This window comes from Hippocampus bargibanti, linkage group LG16 (assembly GCF_051943395.1).
Source record: "Hippocampus bargibanti isolate YZ-2025 linkage group LG16, ASM5194339v1, whole genome shotgun sequence".
NCBI lineage: Eukaryota > Metazoa > Chordata > Actinopteri > Syngnathiformes > Syngnathidae > Hippocampus > Hippocampus bargibanti.
The window spans coordinates 14,110,226-14,134,648 of record NC_142749.1 but is presented as its reverse complement, the minus strand read 5'-3'; the positions used below and the strand labels follow the sequence as shown (position 1 = coordinate 14,134,648).

The 24,423-nt window shown below is 42.0% G+C and overlaps 1 protein-coding gene across 2 annotated transcripts; it reads right to left on the bottom strand.

Moving 5' to 3' along the window:
* Window positions 1-797: 797 nt before the first annotated feature.
* klhl13 (kelch-like family member 13) lies at window positions 798-24,315 on the bottom strand. Of its 2 annotated transcripts, XM_089016575.1 has the most exons (8): window positions 24,241-24,315; window positions 23,111-23,181; window positions 10,678-10,819; window positions 10,479-10,611; window positions 9,072-9,268; window positions 7,350-8,145; window positions 5,934-6,047; window positions 798-1,729 (listed from the first exon to the last, which is right to left on the bottom strand). In XM_089016575.1, the coding sequence occupies exons 2-8, from the start codon at window positions 23,161-23,163 to the stop codon at window positions 1,242-1,244; spliced, it is 1,923 nt and encodes a 640-aa protein (XP_088872701.1). In that variant the 5' UTR covers window positions 23,164-23,181; window positions 24,241-24,315; the 3' UTR covers window positions 798-1,241. The 2 variants fall into 2 exon arrangements, with proteins under 2 accessions (XP_088872701.1, XP_088872700.1); XM_089016574.1 differs by lacking the exons at window positions 23,111-23,181; window positions 24,241-24,315 and adding an exon at window positions 20,165-20,488.
* Between the last annotated feature and the right edge of the window lie 108 nt (window positions 24,316-24,423).

Genomic DNA, 24,423 nt, shown 5'->3' with positions numbered 1-24,423 from the left:
AGCCAGCTAGATAGCTTGCGAGGCAGCTAGACAGCGAATAGATAGCTAATAGATTCTTATGCTGCATTGAATGATTATGTAGTCCTTATAACTCAATATTCCACAATTTGAAATGACAAAAACCCTGGCACTGGAGTGGAGACATTTATGCACATTGTCTAGCAGTGAATGAGTAAAATTATTTTGATAGCCATTATAACAGAACTGGCTCAGAACTATTAATAATTTGATGCTCTGGCAAAGTGCTTGAAAGTCACCTCCAGAAAGGACGACCTGAGTACCTGATCAAGGTTGCTCATTTCTAGTGCGTCCCACGTCGTTGTCATGATATTCCAGTCCTCGTCCAAATCTGTTCAGATTTCCACACCTGTGGTTGAAGGTGCACTTAATATTGTGTGAACGTATTCTGAGCACCCCCCCCCCCCCCTCAAAACGAAGGTGACTCGGGAGGCAGGATAGTATAATGTGTCGTAATGAGAGTTTAATGAGGATCTAACGACATGGACCAAAACTCACCTGATGATTACACAAACCTTTTTTGTTCTCGGTAACAGCTTGAAGCGCACGTCTCGGACACCATATGTCGCCGTTCTGGATTTAATCGGCCGGGAGCAGGTGGACAGACTGGGCGACGATACCGTCTGTCGCCGTGCCAGTGGAGAAAGAACGTGAGATAGTTTCCAGGTAACGCCGGTCAGCGGATTGTTTACAATCGGTAGGTGACAGGAGTCACTGGGAAATCTTTCCTATCAATCTGAACGTAAAATGTTAGCATGAATCACATCTCGGACGTTAGCTTACTCTGAAAAGCATTTTTATTAAATTTAGAAAACACCACCTTTGTGAACAGTTGTGTAGCAATCGCGGGAAAGGAAAACCAAAGGAGCGTGGGCTTAGTACAGAGCCCTGAGGGCTTCCTGGTATGGTTGTCCTCCGCGACGCGCCCTGAAGACGTACGACAATCGGTGAAATCAGGTAGAAAAGTTGATTTGCAAAGTCCCTTTTCAACGTCAAGGTACAATATAAACCGAGTAGGCAACATGAAGGTGGAAATCGGTCGCCGTTAGCGATCTTTCGGTTTAATCACTCGAGGGCCTTCTGCACAACTGTACGACTGAGGGACGCGGTACTTACTGACTTAGTCCCAAAAGGAAGTGCAAACAATGTCTATGTGGGTTTGTCTGGGAGTTATGGGTTTCTGAGGGGGGGTGTGACCAAAATAGCCCCGCCCCCATCACTCATCAAGGCGCTGAAAGCGGCGACTCTCTGGACGGCGAGTTTGAGATATCTTCAAGAGGGAAGACCGTTAACGTGCAGGCCCGAATCCCGCCGAGCGATTCGGGTAAGTCAAAGACTTTGTGCCACTCGTCTTTCTCGGGATCGTATTTCTGAACGATTTCCACCATGCAGCGATTGTTCCACGAGTATCCGCCCACCACGTAGATCTTGTTCTCAAACACGGCCACGCCCACGTCGCTCTGGCCTCGTAACATGGCGGCGATGGGAGTCCATAAATCCAAAGCGGGGGAGTAGTACTCGCAGCTGAGTACGTCGTCGTAGTCGCTGGTGCCGCGGAAATGGTTGCCGCCGATGACGTAAAGGCGGTCGCCTACCGTGCACATGCAGTGGAGGCCGCGCACGGTGGTCATGGGGGCTTTCTGAGTCCATTTGTCCGCATCCGGGTCAAAGCACATCAGCTCCTTCTGAAAGGTGTCGTGAGTGATGCCGCCTGCGGCGAGACGAGAAGGCTAATTAGCTTCCGCGCTAAAAGCCGGAGGAGGAACGTGCGATGGGATCGGGATCATGTGACTCATTTGCTATCAGATGTTTGGTAAGCAGGCCAAGCAGATAAGGGGGGGGGGGTGTTCACTCCCCAGTGAACTGATGACTACAAGAGCAGAAGGCTACAATGTGCTCACGCAAACGTGCACAAACAGACCGTAGACGTCGAGACGCACAAAGCAGAGGCAAAAAAAAACAGGACATGTCTACAGGGAAGGCTTAAAATAAAGAGGAACACAATCCCAGCATGCATTTGGGTAGAAGCCAACATCCCCGCCCCATTCGCAACATCCTCCCCGGGGCAGAAAAGCTCTTGAGTGAGAGCAGCCAAGATTTGCGGCGAATCAACAACAGAAAAAAAAACATGCGCGTAACGCTGTACTGAATGTTTATTTAGTCCTGAAACTCAACATTCTGTGACTCTTGGAATTCAAGTGACAATGACGAAAACCCTGGCACTGGAGTGGACACATTTTTGCGCGTCTGGCAGTGAATGAGTTACGATCTGATTTTTAACTCATTCACTGCCATTCCCAAAGTTATTCGGTAATTGAAAAGCATGACGTGGAGCGCTATTCACAAATTTCTTCGGGTTTTGGTTTTTCATGCTTGTGTGCCGATAAAGCGCTAGCCGTGGCCTCTGGCATTGTTTTCCCTTACACAAGGGGGTAGCATTTCCCTTTTTTCCATGTTAGCACTCTGTGACGGCTTCAGCTGTTAAAGCGCTATATAAACCAATGTACATGTACAGGTATTGCATTGTATTTTGGACAGCTGCCCTCATTTCAAGCTCATATAACTCCAGGCCCATATAATTTAGGAATTAACTTTTTTTCTGATGAAAGAAAAGAGCCTAAGGTTTCTTACGCTGAATTGAATGTTTATGTAGTCCTAAAACTCAACATAATAATAATAATAATAATAATAATAATAGTAGTAAGAAGAAGAACACTAAGACTAAGCCTAAGACCAAGACTAAGAATACATTTCATTTTTAAGCGCCTTTCAAAACTCTCAAGGTCACTTAACAGACACTGTTAGATGTTTTTCTGTGGGTGAGCAGCGGCAGCAACACTGGCTTGCAATTTGAGTGAAAATGACAAAAACCCTGGCACTGGAGTGGCCATCGTCTGGCAGTGAATGAGTTAAAAAATATGTTTTTCTTTTCAGATGAACTCATCCCTTACTTGTTCCCCCCCCCCCTTGCTAAACACATCAAGTTCAATTTTCATCCGTAATAAAATTTACGAGACCCTCATATGGTTTAAAAAACAAGCATCATCCAGAACCAACCAGGCCGTTTTGTTCTAAAAGTGCTATACAATCATCCTTCGCACCTCCTCAGTCAGCCCACTGCTTGCTGGAGGCGTGTTGTGTGAAAGCTCAACACTTAACCTCAAGTAACCTCCAACAAGAAGAAGGCTTTTTTTTAAAAAACGGAATGACTTATCGAATGATGAAAAATATAAAATATTCCAGAAAAATGGCTCATATTTGAGGTATCAGCTCATGTGATCACGCAAGCAGCTAAATTCGGTAGTGGGCGGTAAGGGCCTAGCGCTGTTCCGCTATTCGCATTTTGAAGCCCGCCGCAGCGCCGCAGCGGTGACGGTCCGTGGGCTGAGCGCTTGTGTCAGCTTCATCCGGTTGACGGAATACCTTCGGACAGCCGAGCGGCGCGGTCGTATAACGGGAGTTGATAGACTGTGACAGACCAACACGGAAGTGCACTTCGGTGGGGGATCACCTTGCATACCGGCTCTAATCCCCCCCGCCCCCCACCGGCCGCTGCTATGGCCCCTCAAGGTGCTACGGGGCGGGGCCTCCACTCAAAAAAAATTGTCCATTTAAGCTGACTATATTTTCCAGAAGCGGTACTTCAAATCTATGATAGGCGCCTTTCAAATTCTCCTCATCATATGCGTCCCCACATTCCAAGTACCGTATTTTCTGGTGTATAAGGTGCACCCAAAAGCCTTCATTTTCTTCAAAAGATGACCCTGCACCTTATACGCAGATGCACTTTATACGTAAAGTAATATTAAGACACAACAAGTCCCGCGACAACTATCTATCTAGCTATATATCTAGCTGGCTATCTATTAGATAGCTATTGGCTAGCTGGCTACCTTTCTATCTATTTGAGTTATTCCGGGTTAAGTGAACGCTGGCACGTGTGGCTGCTGCTGCTCACCCACAGTTTTGAAAGGCGCTGATAAATGAAAGGTATTATTATTATTATTATTATTATTATTATTTTCAACAGACGTATTGTATTTTGTACAGTGCCGATAAAGCGCTGGCCATTGCCTTTAGCAATGTTTTTCCCTTTCACAAGGGGGCAGCAATTCCCTTTTTTCCAGCTTCAGCTGTTGTTAAAGCGCTATATAAACCAAGATTTATGTGTTGCATTGTATTTTGAACAGCTGCCCCCAGTTCAAGCTCAGATGACTCCAGACTCTTATAACTTAGGAATTAACTCTTTTTTTCTTATAAAAGAAGAGAGTTAAAGATTTTTTTATGCTGAATTGAATGCGTGTGTAGTCCTAAAACTCAATATTCTGCGCACCTCCAATAAATGAACAAAACGTTTTCCAAATATAATATATAAATATATAAAACAATTCCAAATATAAGGCACACCACATTATACACGGAAGCATGTTGGATGCATTTAGGGAGCAAACGTATCAGCAATGCCAACCAGGCAGCGGGGCAATAAGAGGCAGCCGGCTAAAAAGCAGAATCGCTGCTCCGTGACCACTTATTGCTACGCATGGCTTCATTGCTTAATGAAGTGGAAAATTGGGAGCCCAATCGATTCCCGGGGTGCACTTATGATGCCTGCAGCAATTTTGACAACTAGCAAAATCATAGCGCACGTTATCTGAATAATCAAGTGGACAAATGGAAGTGTGTTATTAGTCTCTTTCGAAAATGAATACATGGCCGTATAAGTACGCCGGGGAAGCTCCGGTGCGCTAAGATTTTCACTTTCAAACTAAAGCGGTCCAATCAAAAGTGTAAGCTTGAAAAACAAACGTTGCTGGAAACATGTTAGGCTAAGCATGTATGTTGTAGTGATGGGAAATGCGGCTCTTTTATGAGAGCCGGTTCTTTTGGCTCGGCTCACTATAAAGATCTCTTATGGATCCCAAATGGCTCCTCACTTTGTTTGTTTTGTTGTTGCTTAAATTAACTACCAAAAATCATGTAAAATAATGTGAAAAATGAATCACTCATGTAAAAAATACACTATATCAAATATTTTTATTTATATGGCTTGATTTATAAATGCACAGAGAGCATCCACTAACTTTCACTTTCCGTGTGGTTACTCTGGTCTGATGATCAGCTGTCACTAATTTGCTTTTGATATTAATAATGCTATCATACCAACTAGTAAAAAAATACAATAATCCAATAATAATAACAGCATAATGTGATAACATTTGCCCACCTGTCTACCCTAACGTCCCCCATCCACTCTTCTCCACACTGCTGCGTGTGTCTTTAATTCTCCCCTCCCTCCTCTACTACGGATATCGACCAATCACGTGCGGCTTTAACTGAAGACTGGCGGCGGGGAATACAGGACAAAAAAAGTCGGCTCCCATTTCCGGCTTGGAGTTAGGAACTGGCTCTCGTCGTTCATTACAGAGATCCGGCTCGTTCGTGAATGACACATCATTAGTATGTTGCTGGAACAAGACTGTATCCATGGCCAGTGTGGATTAACACATAGACTACATCGAGTTATCACAATCCCAACATCCCCATTCCCCCCAGCGCGGTTGTAAAAAAATTGCTCAGGATTAGTCATACATCGAGAAAGTAGGGCTCATCTCCATAGCGCATGCTCTGCTCTTTTCAATGCCGTCAAGTGAACAAACCAAAATGAGTCCGATGCTCACGTGTGTCATCGCGCTGCTCGCCAAACAGATGAAATCAGTCGAAACGCTTTTATGTCTCAAAATAAAATCATTCGCTCGCTTTGTCTTGCATCTTTTGGGTACGTTCGCATCTACCGGTACTTTGATTTCGCTGGTCTAATTTTGTCAAATGAAATTGCTCCCCCACCCACATCCCTCCTCCCTGACAGTCCCTCCCTCACCCAAAAAGCAAAAAAAAAATCAACAATCGGAACTTACCGGAAATGTACATGTATCCGCCATATACCGTCCCGGCATGTCCGTAATGAGGCTCGTTCATTTTGGCAACGTACGTCCATTCGTTCGTCCTCGGGTTGTAGCACTCCACGGTTGCTTCAAGGCGACCAAGAGGGGAAGGGGAGAGTATTAGTATAAAGTAGGTCAAGACACAAACTGGCGAGGACAAAATTGTGGTAAATGAGGCCTTTGAGGGTCTCGGCATGGGAGGTTAAAATACAAGCTTAAAAATATGGGTGGCGGAGCAGTGATAATAAAATAGAATAAAATGTAATGTAATGTACGTAATGTACATATGTATAGTGTAATGTAATAATGTATAGTGTAATAATATAATATAATATAATATAATATAATATAATATAATATAATATAATATAATATAATATAATTACAATAATGATACAGTGAGACCTCAACTTACAAATTTTTTGTCTTACAAACGTCAAATTTATGACAATTAAACCTTATAATAAGCACTATTTTCATAATACACACCCGCCACGGCTGGCGGAGTGATCTTCGGCGGAAGCACACGACCGAACAGTACCAGAGGTTAAGATACCAACAGTCCTTATGGAAGGTGACTCTCCTTCCATAAGCCATCAACGACCATCAAAAAGGTAAATAAAACTTTATTTTACAGCACTGTTTATTTCTTTAATTACATTCGTCATGTAATGCGCCTCTCTTTCCAAACAGCAATTCCCTTTCACCTTCGACCTCCAATGCCATTTCATCAAGCCATAAATGACCATCACAAATGTAAATAAAGTGACTTTATGATACAATGCAGTGTATTTCTTTCATTACAATACAATAGCACATTTATTATACATACAATAAGGTATGTTGTGTGTAGGTTTAAGGCTTATTTAGTTGAAAAGTATATTTTATGCAAACCCGGGAATGGATTATTCCCATTTTAATGGTTTCCTATGGGATTTTTTTTTTTTGAGATACATACTTTTCGCCTTACACACTCTGTTGAGGTCTCACTGTATAACAATCATATAATCTAATATATAAAAATCTAATATATAAGAACAAACTAATATAATCAAAAATAAATAAAAAATATATTATACAAAATAAAATTAGAATATACAGTAAAGTCTCGTTGTATCGATATTCAAGGGAGTCCGAAAAAATAGCGATATAACCGGGACTATCGATATATCTGATATCGATATAACGAGACTTTACTGTATAAGATATGATATAATATAATAAAATAAATGTAATAATACAATACAATATCATATAATAAAAATAGACTCATCGAATCTAATCTAAAATATCACGAAAAACAACTAGGTATATTCCGATAAACTTGTGTGATATTTTGCTGCTTTATTTTGTAGGGGGTGTGGCCATCGGACAGAAAAAGCAACTCACCGAGCTCCCCGGCGGCGTTCCTTCCACCGACAGCGTACAGGTGTCCCTTGAGAGCGCTGAGGTGGAAAAAAGTCCGCTTCTCATTAAGGCACGCCACCTGCATCCACTTATTATAACGAGGGTCGTAGCGGAACACCGTGTCCACCGCCGTCTTGCCTTTGGTGTCGTAGTTGCTTTGGCCGCCCACCACGTAAAGAAAGTTGCCGATGACGGCGATGCCGTGCTGGTACCGCGGCGCGTCCATGGAGGCCAAAGCTTTCCACTCGTGCGCCTTCTCGTCAAAAAGACGCAGCTCCTTGCTCACCACCAGCTGCTGCCGCAGGACGCCGCCCAGCGTAACCAGGTGGGCGCTGTCCGAGCGGATGGCCGTCCGTTCCGACTGCATGACCGGTTGCATGTAGGGCATCATTTGGTAGTTGCTAGCTTCCAGGAGGAGGTTGACGCAGGTGTTATCCGTACGCATGAAATCCACCGTCTGCACGTGATTGATGAGCTCCTGCGGGTTCATGAGCGGGAAGCGGATGTTTTTCATGAGCTTGGAGGCGTAGTCCATGCGGCTGTCTTCGTAGCGTAGCCAGCGGCAGGCGGCTTTGAAGAGGTCCAGTTCGCTGCAGTGTTTCAAGCTGTTGCTGGACAGCACAAAGGCCAAGCGCTCAAACGGCAGCTTGACGAACTCACCCGTGCCCAAAAGCGAAGGGAAGTTTTTCAAAATAAAATTGTTGACGTATTTGTCCACCTCGGTCAGGTTGTACGTGTTGGCGATGCGGCCCACCTCGACGCAGTTGTCGAGGGAAACCTGCAAAGTCGGAGACATGGATGTTGCGTTAAAAAAAAAAAAAAAAAAAAAAAGCTAGTAAGTCATGCGTCTGTGTAAAAAAAGTCATGCAGGAGTAGTCCATCGAAGAAAAGGTTTCTTCAGCCGTCATCTGGACTTCTTTGAAGGTGTCGGACGTGTCGCACCTCATTCGAAATGCTTTGTCAGCGAACTAGAAAGTTTGCTGACGAAACTTTTTCGGATGAGGAGCGAAACGTCCGACACCGTCAAACTAAAATGTTCGCTGACGAAGCTTTTCGGATGAGGAGCGAAACGACCAAAACCTTCAAACTAAAAAGTTCGCTGACGAAGCTTTTCGGATGAGGAACAAAACGTCCGTCATCTTCAAACTAAAAAGTTCGCTAACAAAGATTTTCGGATGAGGAACGAAACGTCCGACACCTTCAATTTAAAGATTTCTCTGACGAAGCATTTCAGATGAGGACCGAAACGTCCGACACCTTTAAACTAAAAAGTTCATTGACGAAGCTTTTCGGATGAGGAACAAAACTTCTATCACCGTCAAACTAAAATGTTCGCTGACGAAGCTTTTCGGATGAGGAGTGAAACGCCCAACACCTTCAAACTAAAAAGTTCGCTGACGAAGATTTTCGGATGAGGAACGAAACGTCCGACACCTTCAAACTAAAAAGTTCACTGACGAAGCTTTTCCGATGAGGAGCAAAACATCTGACACCTTTAAACTAAAAAGTTCATTGACAAAGCTTTTCGGATGAGGAACAAAACGTCCGATACCTTCAAACTAAAAAGTTCTCTGATGAAGCTTTTCGGATGAGTGAAACGACACCTTCAAAGAAGTACAGATGATGGCTGAAGAAACCTTTTCATCCTAGCAAGTAATATATAACTGGTAAAAAAAAACGTAATCCTATAGCACGCACGCTTACCCCGGATATAAGAAAGACCTTGCAGAAATCCAACACGGGAAGGATTTGTAAAAAGCTGGCCGCCTCCAGCGTGTCCTGCAGGTTTTCCATGTTGAGCGACAATTTGGCTGTGTAGATGAAGTCGATGATCTTCTTCAAGCCTATTCGGTTGACTCCGTGGAGCTTGATGCACATTAAATCTTGTTCTTTCATTCCACCTGCATCCCGGGCGAAAAGCGGAGGATCAGCAACAACAAAAAAATAAAAATAATAGATGTCGCCATACAAGTAATACATAATCCTCCTTTGATTGACAGGCCTGGGAGCTGCTGCATCCAGGCGATGTTCTTGTGCGGAGTGACCGTATTTTCTGGTGTATAAGGTGCACCCAAAAGCCTTGATTTTCTTCAAAAGATGAAAATGCACCATTCATTGGGGGTGCGCCTTATATACTGGAAAATACGGTACCTTTTTATACAATATTTCACTGTATTCTCTTTTACTCGACTTTGTCTCCTGATTACGATTTTACTCAATATTAAAAACGAAAATGTGCAGGTTTTTGTGCTACTATGATTGCATTTCCATTTTTTCTTGTTCATTTTTTTTCCCTACAAAATATATTCCTTTAATGCGATCACTGTATTTTCCGGTGTATAAGGCGCACACAAAAGCCTTCATTTTCTACAAAAGATGACCCTGCACCTTATACGCCGGTGAGGCTTATATGTAAAGTAATTTTTTTCATTCATTAAAGGTGCGCCTTATAGTCTGGTGCGGCTTATATATGGAAAAAAAGTTTGAAAACACACCATTCATTTGGGGAGCGCCTTATACTCCGATGCAAGTTGTACTCCGGAAAATACTGTACTTTTTTAAAGGGTGTGTGTGTCGGGGGGTATTCAATTCCAAAGATTTTGCTTGGAATCAAGAGGTCACTCTTAGTGACATACGTGCCTCTGTAGCAAAGCGCGGACGTGCTCATGAATTAAAAATAAATAAACACCTTTACCGTATTTTCTGGTGTATAAGGTGCACAGGGAGTATAAGACGCACCCCGCAACAAATGTTGTATTTTGAAACTTTTTCCAGATATAAGGCACAACGGACTATTAGGCGCACCTTCAATAAATGAAAAGTTTTCCAAATATAATATATAAATATACATATTTTTTTCAAATTTAAGCCACACCACAAGCTTGGGTTACGCATGACTTCTTCTACAGGGGGAAACGGAGTCGCTGGCTGCTGGCAGTCGTTGCGAGACCTGTTGTGGCTCAATATTACTTCACATATAAGGCGCAGGGTCATCTTATGAAGGAAATCAAGGCTTTTGGGTGCGCCTTATACACCAGAAAATACTGTACTTTAGAATACAGTTAAAAAAAACGGAATCATACCAGAAGGAGGAGTAAATTCCAAACCTACCCGTAAACATGGCTTTAAAGTAGTCCGAGGAAGAGGCCATCATTGCTCGATGAACGGGGAAGGCTTCGTCGCCGTCGCCGGCGACCAGAGTGACATCGCAGAGTAGCCCCTCTATCCTCAGCTGGTCGAACCCCTACGTAAAGAGAAATGGAGAATTAACTTATCTTCTCACCCGGAAGTAAAACTTAGGATCGCTCACCTGAAGAACCACCGAACTATGTGTGTTGCTGGTAAAAAAGCGGGTGTTTCCGGTTTTGGATGCCTGAAGGTGCGCACAGATGCCCATATCACCGTAGCCCAGAGCCACTTTCATGTGAGAGTCGTCGTCCTCCACGAGGGATCTGTGACGACATGGACAAGTGGATTTTTATTACCGCTTGTATATCAGCGGCGGGCAGTCCGCTGGTTCAAACTGGAACATCGATCCAATGGATGAAATGGTACAAAAATTATCTGGGTCAAAATGAGCAGTGGTACCAAATATTTTCAATGGAATGCCCCTACCCCCCTAAAAAAATAAAAATAAAGACATAGATATAAAGAAAATAAATAAAGATTGCAAAGACACTCCATGTACAGTATTTGGGGACATTAGAAATTGTAAAGAGCTAAGTGGATTTTTGTGAATGCAGGATACGACAAAAAATGCATTTAAACTCCTCAAAACCTTGGAAATTACTTCAATTAAATAATGCAAAAGCTTACACTTTTCACAAGTTTTAAATTCAATACATTTTGGTCACATGACCAGTACTTTAGGACATTAGAAATTGTTAAGAGGATCAACAAAAGTGGATTTTTGCGCATGCAAGATAATGTACCACAAATACATACATCAACAAACAAACGAATAGACAGCTAGCTATCTCTAGCTAGCTGGAGATAGCTAGCTAGAGAGATAGCTAGCTAGCTAGTAAGGTAAATAAATAGCTAGACAGGTAAATAAATTGCGTTCAAACTCCTCAATTAGACCCTTGGAAATTATTTTAATTCAATATTGCAACGCCTGACCCGAATACATTTTGCTCTAAGAATTCTCACGCAAACGAATGCTAAAAAAAAAAATCGATTCATCCCAAATCACGACTACTTCATTCAAAGGGCATCAATAGACAGATCAATGGCAAAAAAATAATCCATTCTTGTTTTGTGAGTGCTTATAGAAACAGGAAAATATGATTTTTTTGGGTCGGCAGTGTCTGAATTTGTCTTATCTGAATGCCCCCAAAACTGTCGGATGTGAGTAGAATAACATGAAGATGACCTTCAGCATTCACGTGGTCCCCCGACCGCAGATGCAAACCAGCGCTTTAAACAGAGGATATGATTCCTTGTGATGTGTCGCTAACCTTTCGATGACCTTTTCTATTTGAACGGCAGCAGAAAGATGGAACGATAATGCTGCCGTCACCTCCATACGAACATTTAACAACATAGAGAAAACAGTTAGCGGATTAGCCGGAATATAAGGCACACCCTTTTCAACAAGTGACATAGAGTGATACCTTGGCTTATGAACTTAATTGGTTCCCAGACAGAGTGTGTAAGGTGAAATGTGTGTATCCCAAAAATTAATTTCCCACAAGAAACCATTAAAATGAGAATAATCAGTTCCCGGGGCCACATCATTTTCTACTTTCAAATTTTCTAAGCATTAAAACTACACAAAATATACCTTATTTTATGTATAATAAATGTGCTATGGTATTATAATAAACTGTAGAAATAAAATGTACGGTATAATAAAGTTGTTTTATTTACCTTTGTGATGGTCGTTGCTGGCTTGATGGAATGGAGTGGCCGGTTTCATCAGCATTAAACACTACATGAGGAACATAGCCTTCTTTCACCATGTTGAGGAATGATCCCTTGTAGGTGCTTTCTCTGCGATCATTTTACCTTGTTCCTTATCAATTGTGTTCTGTTTAGCTGGTTTGATAACTTTTTGCATCAAGTGTACAGATGGCTTGTGCGGGTTATTTGTGGGGCCTGATTGATGGGATACTTTAACCTTGCAGTATACACTGCCTTTGAACTATCAAAGTTGAAACTCTCTCACTGTCGTTTGCCTGTCTCTTTAATGTTTAAACCACCCCCCCCCCTCACTGCTGCGTTCTTGACCAATCACGTGGCTTTAACCGAAGAGTGGGGGCGCGGAATAGAGGACAAAAAAAGTCGGCTGCCATTTTGTTGTTAGAAGAACAGGTTCGTTCACGAACGACACATCACTCATTGTGGCAGCTCCGTGTATGAAAAAAGGTCGTATGACAAGGTGAAGTTTGTATGCTAAGGTAAAATTTTCATAAAAGTAACGTTCGTAAACCGAAAAGTTTGTAAGCCAAGGGGTTCGTAAACCGAGGTATCACTGTATTTAAAATTAAATTCTATACAAAAAGAGGTGCACCACATTATAAGGGGGCACCTTCACTGATTGACATTTTAAAATGATTTACATATACAGTAAAGTCTCGTTATATCGATATCGGATATATCGATAGTCCCGGTTATATCGATACTATTTCTATGCACGCACGGAGAAAATTACATGCAAACATGGTCGGATATATCGATAGTCCCGGTTATATCGATATTTTTTCGGACTCCCTTGAATATCGATATAACGAGACTTTACTGTATAAGGCGCACTGGATAATGAGGCGCATGGTTAGCTTTTTGAAGGCATATTTTCTTTTAATGTGCGCCTTATAGTGCAGAAAATACGGTAGTTTTGTAAACGTGCCGATTGTACATCTCTGTGCTCCGAAATGGCAAAACTGCGAAAATAACGTGCGAACGGGCGAGACGTTTCCCTTTGCTAGCTTGGGAGCTTCTCTCCAGCGGTTTCTGGATGGCAGACTTCTTTTTTTTTAATGCGTAGTGACATTTTTGTGTCTAGACTCAGGCAAGAAACTAATGAGTGCAAAGTGCGCAGCTATGTTACGCACACAGAACATTATTAAACAACCAGAGTCTGGACAGGATTTTAGAATTAAGAAAGCGTATTCCGAGATAGCTTCATTTTTTTTTTAAGGGGAGAAAAATAATAAATGACCTGAGTGCGCGTGATGCTATTTGGCTAAATTAATAACCTGTAAAACTGCAAGATAAAATATCCGTCTGTTACCGCGTTTGAAAAAAAAGCAACTCTAATGGAGATATCACGCCGGTTATCGGGCAATATTTTGAAATAAAGAAGCCAGTTTATCACCGGAAGGAACCCCCCGCCCCCCTTTTGCAATGGCCCCCTTTTATCTCCCGGAGATTTATTCACATCGTCAAGTGGATACAAGGCTTAAAAAAAATATTACAGCTACGCTCCATCCGGATACGTTGATAGAATTCTCAAGGGTATCCTAACACATTAAATGCCGGCTGGGCTGATTTTGATAAAATATTTTTTACAAAAACGCTTGGCAAGCCATCGCGGTAAATCAGTCTCGACCGGGCTTTCAGTTACTAAGTGAATCAATGTGCCTTCCCTTGAGATTTGTGCAAACTTTGCTTTCATATGTTATTTATTTATTTATTTTCCCAGGCAGAAAGCTTCCGAGGGCTACTGGGTGTTTTACGGGTGACTGACACACGTTTAAAGAAAGTGGAAGGATCACCGTTAACTCATTCACTGCAAGACGATGTGCAAATGTACGCGTTTTGGGCGACGGGTGAGGAATCGACATGCGAATCTAAATGAACCAGGAGAGGATCAAAGCATCCTTTTCACCAGTGGATCAGGGACGTCATGGTGGAGTGGGCACGTCTGCTACAAGCTAAATGTTTAAAGCACGCACAAAGTCGGAGCATCCATTGACGATAAGAGATTGTCTCACATCTGACAATCGAGCTAGCTATCAAGCTACCTTGCTATCTATTTGCTATCTGTTAGTTATGTATTAGGTATCTATTAGGTATCTTTAGCTATCTATTAGCTATCTATTTGTGGTATTGGCTGGCTGGCTATCTATTAGCAGTCTAGATGGCTGGCAAGCTATCTAGCTCACTATCTACTGTGTTAGCTATCTATTAGCTATCTAGCTAGCTAGCTTTCTATCTATTTGAGTTATTTCCAGGTGGATTTCGACTTACGACCACATGGTCGGAACGGAACTTGGTCGTAAATCGGATGTTACCTGTATTAGCTAGATTTCTATCTGTTTGAGTTACTTCCGGGCTGAGTGAACACTGGCGCGTGTGGCTGCCGCTGCTCACCCACAGAAAAACATAGCCTGTGACTGTAAAGTGACCTTGAGAGTTTTGAAAGGCACTTAGAAATGCAATGGATTATTATTATTATTAAAAATGTTTTTTTTTTGTGAAGCTTTCCGATCTTTTCAGCCTTTGCGGTTCCGCTGTCATTCCTGTAAGATTGTTTAACTCATTTGCTGCCATTCACAAATTTATTCAGGAATTGAAACTATGACAAAGCGCCAATCCCTGAATTAGCATATCGTCTGGCTTCGCAATGTGAATTTAGCCAAAAACTCCGATTTGTAGACGTGACTCTTTGCATCAATTTACCAATTAAGGTTTTAAGAAAAGGGGAAAAAAGAAGCAAGCCAAAGAAAGGAGTAAAAAGTGCTCAGGGAAATGAAGAAATAAGCTAGGGGGGATTGAAAGTGGCAGTCTATCAAATCCCCGTCATGTCGGCGGAAAGCTTAAAAAAACATCCTTCTACCAGTGACAGTTTAAGAAGCTCAAGTCAACTCGACTTTTCCCGCCAGATGACAGTGGCTCTTGAAAGATTTGGAAGAAAAAGCTTTGCCGTCTTAGCGAGCCAATAGAAACATCACAAAAGTCTGTCATTTTCGATTAGGAGGCATTTTGACGGGAAAATGTTGCGGTCAATAAAATTTTACATCCCCCGGGAACGCGTATGGAAGGAACGCTTTCGCTGAAGGGTTGGCGTTTTGTTCAAGGGCGTATTGCGTACGCACTTCACATCAAACGTTAGGGGCATCGGTTCAGGGTTTGGAAATGAAATGGGCGGATGACAAAAATGGCTAAAGTGGTGTTCCGGGATAATCAAATGGAAAGTAATGAAAGGTTCCGCAAACTTCACTTGACTTTCAAAGAATGTGGGTGAGTGAAGAACTCAATCACTCAGTTGTCGGAACATCTGCTGGGTGCTTCCGTACATTTCGTAGGCGATAAGGATGGAGAAAGTGACAACAATTCGGCAAATTTGCAAACGGCTTGTTTCGTTCGCAGAGACGTTAAATTACTAGTTACATTTGTTGTGCTTTTTTTTGACAAAAAGATGACTGAACTCATTAACTGCCATTCACAAATGTATTCGGGAATTGAAAATATGACGTAGAGTGACATTCCCGCATTAGTTCGGGTTTTGTTTTTTCATGCATGGTGCCGATATAGCGCTCGCCAGACCTCTGGCAATGTTTTTTTTCTTTTCCACTAGGGGGCAGCATTTCCCTGTTCATGCTTTTTCCAGCTTCAGCTGTTGTTAAAGGACAATAGAAACCAATATGTATGCATTGCATCGTATTTTGGACAGCTGCCCTCATTTCAAGCTCATATAACTCTAGACCAATTTAATTTAGGAATTAACTTTTTTTTCCTGATGAAATAAGAGCGTCTAAGGTTTCTTACACTGCATAGAATGTTTATGTAGTCCTAAAACTATATAAAACAACTTCTTCCCCCAAGCCATTAACTATTTAGCTATCTGGCTGGCTAGCTAGCTATGTAGCTGGCTATTTATTAGCTATATGGCTATCTAGCTAGTTAGCTAACTGTCTAGATGGCTATCTATTAGCTATCTGTTAGCTAGCTAGCTTGCTTTCTAATTGAGTTACTTCCGGGTTGAGAGAACGCTGCCGCGTGTGGCTGCCGCTGCTCACCCACAGAAAAACATGTCCTGTGACTGTAAAGTGACCTTGAGAGTTTTGAAAGGCGCTTTGGAATGAAATGGATTATTATAAACAGTAACCCGATTAGAACTATATCGGGCCTCTGCAATTTTTTGATGGTGATACGAGTGTAGCATGTTCTAATAGAGACAATGTCCTTGTGTGTTCTACATACTTGGCAACAAAGAGGATTCTGAAACAGTCAAAATGCAGCCGGGCATGAATGAATGAATGAATGAATGAATGAATGAATGAAAAGCAGTCTTGTAGGTGTTGTTGCTAAATGTTTGATCTCACAGTTCGAGTCCATCAGAATGTCAGGTAGTCTGCATTTCACATGCACAACGGGAAGATTTATGTCACCAAGATGGATCTCGTCATCACCACCGTCATCTTAGATTTAGACAAGACAGTGTATCACGCGAAATAAATTAAAAAAAGAAAAAGAAAAAAAGCATTTCTACCTGAACCACAAACAGTTAAGTGAGGAGGAAAAAAAAGGCTCGCGTGTGGGTGGCGTGGACAATCTGTCAACATGCACCAAATGCTAAATCAACCTGACGGATACTGCAGCAGTAAGACAACTCAGAACAGGATGCGTACAGACTAAAAAGACACGTTGAGAGACAGAAATAGGACTTTGCCTAGAGATATTTTACATTTTTAAAGAATAAGATAACTAATTTATTGGGAGTGCGCCTTATACTCGGGTACACCTTATACAGACGTTCCCCAATTTACGAACAATATACGTTCCGAACGTAAGGTACGTCGTGCGTAAGGTGAATTTGTCCATAAGTTGCTTCAGTGCTATAGTTTGTATGGAATGTATATTTAAGGCTCATAAAAACTTTAAAAGGTGCTTAAAATGAAATGTATTATTATTATTATTATGATATTATTGTATAAGTATGTTTAATATTTAAATAAGTATGTTTAAGGCTTATATAAGTAACCTGTATTGGTTTGTCCTGAAAAATAAACATGTAATAAAATATATGCTCTATAAACATATGTACATGGACAACTGGAGAGAATACTACATGTTACTACAAAAATGTTCGTATGTACCATTGTTCGTAACTTGAATGGTTGTAAGTAGGGGAGTGTCTGTATATGGAAAAGGTTTGAAAATATACCACTCATTGGGGGTTTGCCTTATACTCGGGTACGCCTTATACAGACGTTCCCCAACTTACAAACAAGATATGTTCCGAACGGTCGTAGTGTAAGGTGAATTTGTTCGTAAGTTGCTTCAGTGCTATATTTTGCATGTTAAGGCTTATGTAAGTATTTTTAAGAATTATATCAGAATGTTTAAGGCCTGCATAAATAAACTTGATTGGTTTATACTGATAAATAAACATTTAATAAAATACATGCTCGATAAAGATATGCACATGTACAACTGGAGAGAATACTACAAAAATGTTTGTATGTACTGTTGTTCGTAACTCCAATGTTCGTAAGTAGGGGAGCATCTGTATATGGAAAACGTTTGAAAATCCACCATTCAATGGGGGCGCGCCTTATACTTCGGTAGGCCTTATACACCGGAAAATAGTCATTTGATTTGCCCGCTTTAGTTAGCTCGCTAGCTAGCTAGCAGTACAAAATAAGCCCACATGTATTGAAAACCTTCGCCGTCATTATAAACTTTACCCTAGATGCAGGCAGTTATAAATATCAGCAAAGCCTCAAGGGCTCGAAAGTAAAGGCGAAACCTATAATTGGGGGGGCAGAGATACCAAAAAACACAGCTTAGAATGGACACGTTTCAAAAAATAGCAAGCGGTCTGGTGAGGCGGAGTGAGGTGGAGCCTCGAGGGGGTTCGCGGGGGGGGCTTGATATGCTTCACTTGACAGTGCGTGTGCACAATCTACTCGCAGAGACACGCAAACGCCATCTTCGGCCGCTTGCGTGTCCGTGATGTGGACCTCGTGCTTTTGTGCGGCACGCTTGACCACTGGAAAGGACATCCTGATTAGAAGACGAATGAGATCTTGCCGTGTTAGTTTTATTTTGTGGAAGGGACTAAGTCTTCGACAACCATTGACTGGTGAGGAACAAAGCAAAGATAAATGAAAAAAAATAGGACAGAAAGACATATTTGGTATTAAGTCAGTCACTGCCATTCACAAATTTATTCGGGAATTGAAAATATGACCTACATACAGCACAGGACAGCAGACACCATTTTTTTTGTTTCCTAACTGACATCAGAAAAAACGTTTTATAGCATCTAAAATACCCAAAACACGCAGGCTGATATTTTTAGTCAAATGCAAAACACCAATAAAAATGACTTAAAGTGTCCCAAAACTGCCACAAAATGAGCTCCGAACTGGTGAGATTCAGAAAGTCCCGCCCCCTTGTTTGTGACATCACGTCAGGATACTCTTTCCCAAACTGCCCTGCTCCAGAATCAAAACAATGGCTTCAGAGAGTTCAGATTCACAGAAGATGCTTTCTTGTTACTCATCCAGTTATGAATATGATTCAAATAGTTCTGAAGAGGAAAGCATAAATGTTTGCAATCGATTCAAGACGTCCTTCCGTATCAATTCGAGCCGTCTGGACTCCAATGTAGCGCCCAGAAAATGCACAAGATGGCGCACAAGCTTTGTTGGAAATGGCTGGTTTGTCCGCTGGGAATTTGTGTCAACTTACACCTTCATTATGCGTGTTACCGCAATTGGCTGCGACACATGATTCACAATTGCGTTATTTATGTAGTTTTCCTTCTAATTTCGCGATCAACACAGTGTTTTCAGAGAAAAAAAAGTACCCAAAATGCATTGTGTGTCACTTTCTCGGTCAGGGGTGTTCCCTCCGTGACGTCACTCCGACATCGTCACCAACTCGAAAACAAGACTTCCTGAATATTCAGGACGAGTCTTAAAACGTAAACTATAGCTATATGCGGTGGAATCTTTGTCAAATGCGCTTAGTAGAAGTCATTTGAAGTGATTTTACAAATTATGGACGCAACTTGTCTGGGAGGTGTCGGTTGTCAAAACGGGAACTGGTGTCTGCATCTGTCAACATGCTTCTCTGTTAAAACATGTCAAATTATACAAGGTCCAACAAAAAAAATAAAAGCAGCTTCCTACTTGGTAGACTGAATTTCCCAAAGCTCACAAAATTAAGCTCATAAGTAGCTGAAAAGTAAACCTGCGTAATAATTGGCCATCGCATAAATCCACTTGAGCAACCAAAAAAAAAAAAAAAAAAATCCAATATAAATCACCCGCGAGGTAGCCTAGCTCGCCTTCAAATTCAAAACCATAGCCACATTTTTTCCCCCACTCTTCCCACCCTAAATCTTCGTGAACAGGAGCTGATGAAAAAGCAAGGCTGGTAAAAGGTTGTGTTAAGACCTTCTGGTCTACCCTCCCCCCCCTTTCAATCCCTTTTTTCCAGAACAGTAGCAGGATGACAATAGCTTGGAAAGCAGGGCAAGCCTGACATCCCTGACAAAGGCAGACTCCTCCCAAAGTCGGCGAGTCCCTTTTTTTCCCCAAATAACCACACAGGGAGACGAGGACAAAAGTCGTGGACGTAGTGCTCGCCGTGTTCGGCGGACAAGCAAGGGAATTGACTGTTGAAAAGAAACAGCAAATGCAGGACAAGGCTAATCCTATGAAACGGTACAACCCCCATCATTTTATAGAACTGACAACTAGAACCAAAAAAAAAAAAAAAAAAAAAAAACAGTATCCAACGTTCCAAAAATGATTTTTCAGTTGTTTTCAATCCCTCCAAAAAGTGAGAAACAAACAGAAACGTCCCCCCACATCCACATCAGCGCTATTACTCACATGTAAGCAGGTGAAAGCGGCGAGGACCGGGACGTCTTAAGAACTGGCATGGGGAATTTCCAGCTGACGGGAGAACCGCTTTTCCATTTCAACGGCATGTTGTTGTCACCAGAAAGGCGCTAGAGCAACACCGAAGAGCATTTCCATGCGAAGCGTCTCAATGCGGTCTTCCATACCACTCCTGCCCACACCATTTAAAGGGGTGGGGTGGGGTTGGGGGGTCAGGCCGCCGCGACGGAAATACAAGGGTGGAGGCAGTGCGGGCTACGGGCAGGGTTGTGACATTAGCGGCAGCGCCAAGAAGCCAATAGGTTGCATCCAGCGCGACTCCTCGCCTCGCCGCAGAAAGCGGTAGGAGGGGGAAGGAGCTCAGCCTTCCAAAAGGGGGGTGCGGTGGGGGGGGGGGGGTGAATCAAGTGTAGCTAAGCAACAGTGCCACCTTGTTAGCGCAATTGCGATTACCACCGTGGCCAAGCTAGGAGGCATTCTTTCAAGCGAAACTGATGTTCATGAAGCATTCTTGTTCGCTTGTTTTGGAATGGAACTCAGATTATTTTATTTTACAGTATTACAAAGTGCAAATACCGCGGCACTTTAACTAGTTCACTGCTAGACATGTGCAAAAAAACGTGTCAACTCCAGTGCCAGGGTTTTTGGCATTTTCACTTGAATTCCAGGACCCTCAGAATATTGAGTTTTAGGACTACATAAACATTCAATGCATCTTAAAGGACAACCGACGCCTCCGGACAAGTTGTGTCCATAATTTGTAAAATCACTTCAAATGACTTTTACTGAGCGCATTTTACAAAGATTCCGCCGCATATAGCTATATTTTACGTTTTAAGACTCGCGCTGAATATTCAGGAAGTCTTGTTTTCCAGTTGGTGACCATTCCTGGCTTGACGTCACGTCTGCAACGCCCCTGACCGAGAAAGCGAAACACAACCCACAATTTGGGTACTTTGTTTGGTCTGAAAACTTCATGTTGATGGCGAAATTAGAAGGAAAACACATAAATAACGCGATGGTGAATCGTTGTGTGTTGCACCAAGACTACTATTTGATACGAGTTCACTCTACCCGGAAGTACCTAAAATAGATAGAAAGCTAGCTCGCTAGCTAATAGATACAGACGCTAATAGATAGCTACCTAGCCAGCTAGATAGCTAGCTAAAGGATAGCTAGCTAGATAGATAGCCTGCCAGCTAGAGAGCTAATAGATAGCAAATTGATAGCTAGCTAGACTGTCATAAGGTAAACTAGTTCGGGCTCTCGGTCATGCCATCCAATGCTAATAATAATAATAAAAATAATAAAAATTAATAATAATAATAATAATAAGTTTCACTTATAAGCGCCTTTCAAAACTCTCAAGGTCACTTTACAGTCACAGGATAAGTTTTTCTGTGGGTGAGCAGCGGTAGCCACACGCGCAAGCATTCACTCAACCCGGAAGTAACTCAAATAGAATAGTAAGACAAATAGATAGAAGGCTAGCTAGCAAGCCAATAGATAGCTAATAGCTAGCCAGCTCGATAATAATAATACATTACATTTCTAAGCGCCTTTCAACTCTCAAGGTCACTTTACAGTCACAAGATAAGTTTTTCTGTGGGTGAGCAGCGGGAGCCACACACGCCAGCGTTCACTCAACTCGGAAGTAACTCAAATAGATAGAAAGCTAGCTAACAGATAGCTTGCTAGGCGTTCACTCAACCCGGAAGTAACTCAAATAGATAGAAAGCTAGCTCACAGATAGCTAGCTAGGCGTTCACTCAACCCGGAAGTAACTCAGATAGAAAGCTAGCTATCCCAAGATTCCTTTCTGACGATAACATGCAGAACATGATCTGCTCCGATTATGAATTTCAAATTTCTCATCCTGCATTCATTTTCAACGGCCAATTAGCAAGCAGTTGATACTCACATCAAGTGAGCTATTACAAAATCTACAAGAGGTAAACACACAGCACACTGGAGAGCCACAAATATTCCACTGTCGCCGGGTCAAGAAAAATTTTGCTTCCCTATCTGTCCCCTCCCCTCAGTTAGAGCCCCCCCAAGTCATACGCCGCGCTGACTATTAGCTAAATATAACCCTGGCTGTAATACTACAAAGCTGTGAACTTTTCACACACACACACACACACACACACAAGCCTCGGATGCCTTTGAGAACTCCGTCGACCAAAAGATTGCACAACAATTGGAAGAACAACAACAACGCAGACTCGTCTGTGAGGAGACAAATTAATTTGACAATGTTAATTATCGTGGCTGCGGTCGCAAAACTGTCAAGTGCACTAAACCATACGGGAGAGCAATTGAGAACATGTTTTACTCTCACGCAACTAGCTTCAGCTGCGTTGAAGCGCTATATGATTCAATATGTATTGTATTGAAATAACAGTTCTCGTAGTACAGTTCTACACCATGGCTAACTACAAACGTAATTAACATTTTTTTATTAAGTACAGTGATACCTCACCTTACGAACGCTTTAGCTCACAAACTTTTCGCCTCACGAACATTAAATTCGCGAGCATATAGTCTTGGCTGACGAACTACTTTTTGGCGGATTAACCAAACCACACAGGGCCACGGTGGGTGGCGGACTAGTTTTCGGCGGACGAACACATCACATACATTTGTTGACTGCTTCTGTAGCACGGGCTTCAAGCATAGCATCTTAACTCCTAATCAGGTGTTACCTGATTAAAACCGTTGATTCCACATGGGAGCTTTTCTCCAGATGGTATGACAGACTTACAGCCAGGATAGAGTCAGGTCAAGTCAGGCCAGAAAACCGCTACACTGAATTTTGTACACTGAATTTTGTCATAAATGTGTTGAAATTTGATTGCATTTGCCTCATTTAAACCCATCTAAAAATGTCAAATAACTATTACTTGTTACTAGTTGTGTCATATAAGTGCACATTACCTGTCATGCAGTCCAACGGGCATTGTGTCCCCTCTGTGCACAGGGTGCTCCATACCCTTGCCAGGCACAACCTTGTAAACGAAAAAACAAAAACTTTCAGCCAACCACAAATAGTCCATTAAAGTCACAAAGCTAACATTAAAGTGTAAAATGAAACAAATGTGAATCTTGCAAGTGTAACCCATGTTTGAATGCCTTAATTTGTGTTATGAGTAGTTCAAAGACTTACTTCCACACTAGTGACAGACATTTATCCTGAAATTAAAAAGTCTGACAGGCAGTCAAATTTCTATTACAATCCAGATGACGCTTTGGGGATTCTGATTTCTCTGCTCATTTCAAGAACTCCAAAAAGAATTTGTTAGTCCTTCAAGTCACCCCACGATGAAATATCTCATCTTACCTTTTTTTTAGTTCCAGGTCCTGATGTGGGTTAATTGAACCTAAAAATATCTCCCTGTTGTCATGCCTCAAAAGCGCAAATTCCATCATCAATGATAACGATCCAAAGAGCCGCAACGCGTCAAAGTGACTGCCAGCATAACCAAATCAAAGTTTTACCTTTCTGTAGCGCAATGCAACGTCTTGTACGCGCAAGGGAAGTGTCTATAATTCGTGAATGGGTCAAATGAGTGAGCGAACTTGTTTATGAGCAAAGGAAACCGCCGTTTGAGCCCGACGATGTCAACGAGTCGATTAAGACAACACGTCGTCATATGATGAAGACTGTCAGGCTACAGTAAATCTCATTTTACGGTCTTTTGCGGTGAACGTTACCACCGGTGGCAGGCTAATGCTAACAGCATAGCTAAGCTAACTATTCGCCGTTTATTATTAGCTACCGTAATATACATTAAGAACAATCGCTGGTGGTGTTGTCAGTTGAGTTTTCTCGTAGCTAATTTCGAAATGTATTATTTGACTACTTTAGAACTGCTAAATAAGATGAATCTTTAACGCGAGTTACTTGGTCGCAGAGTTCGGTGCTCGTTGGTCGGGTTGATGTGCCTCGACCAATTAATAAAGACTGGTTGTCAACCTGTTGTCTGCTGATTAAATATGTAGCGTAACCGATTTGATTATACTTCATTACATATCCTACCAAGAACTTTAAATAATTGATTCCATACCTTCCACGACACGGTAACGCTGACTGGTGTCCTTGTTTTCCTTCCAAGCCCTGAAATCCACTTAGAGCAAGGGAGCCACCCATTCTGTTTTAGCCAATTGGATTTTGGTTTACTGGGACAATCCGACCATCCGAACTTTTCATTGGTCAAATAGTAAGGCAATCTTTTGTTATTGGCTAAAAA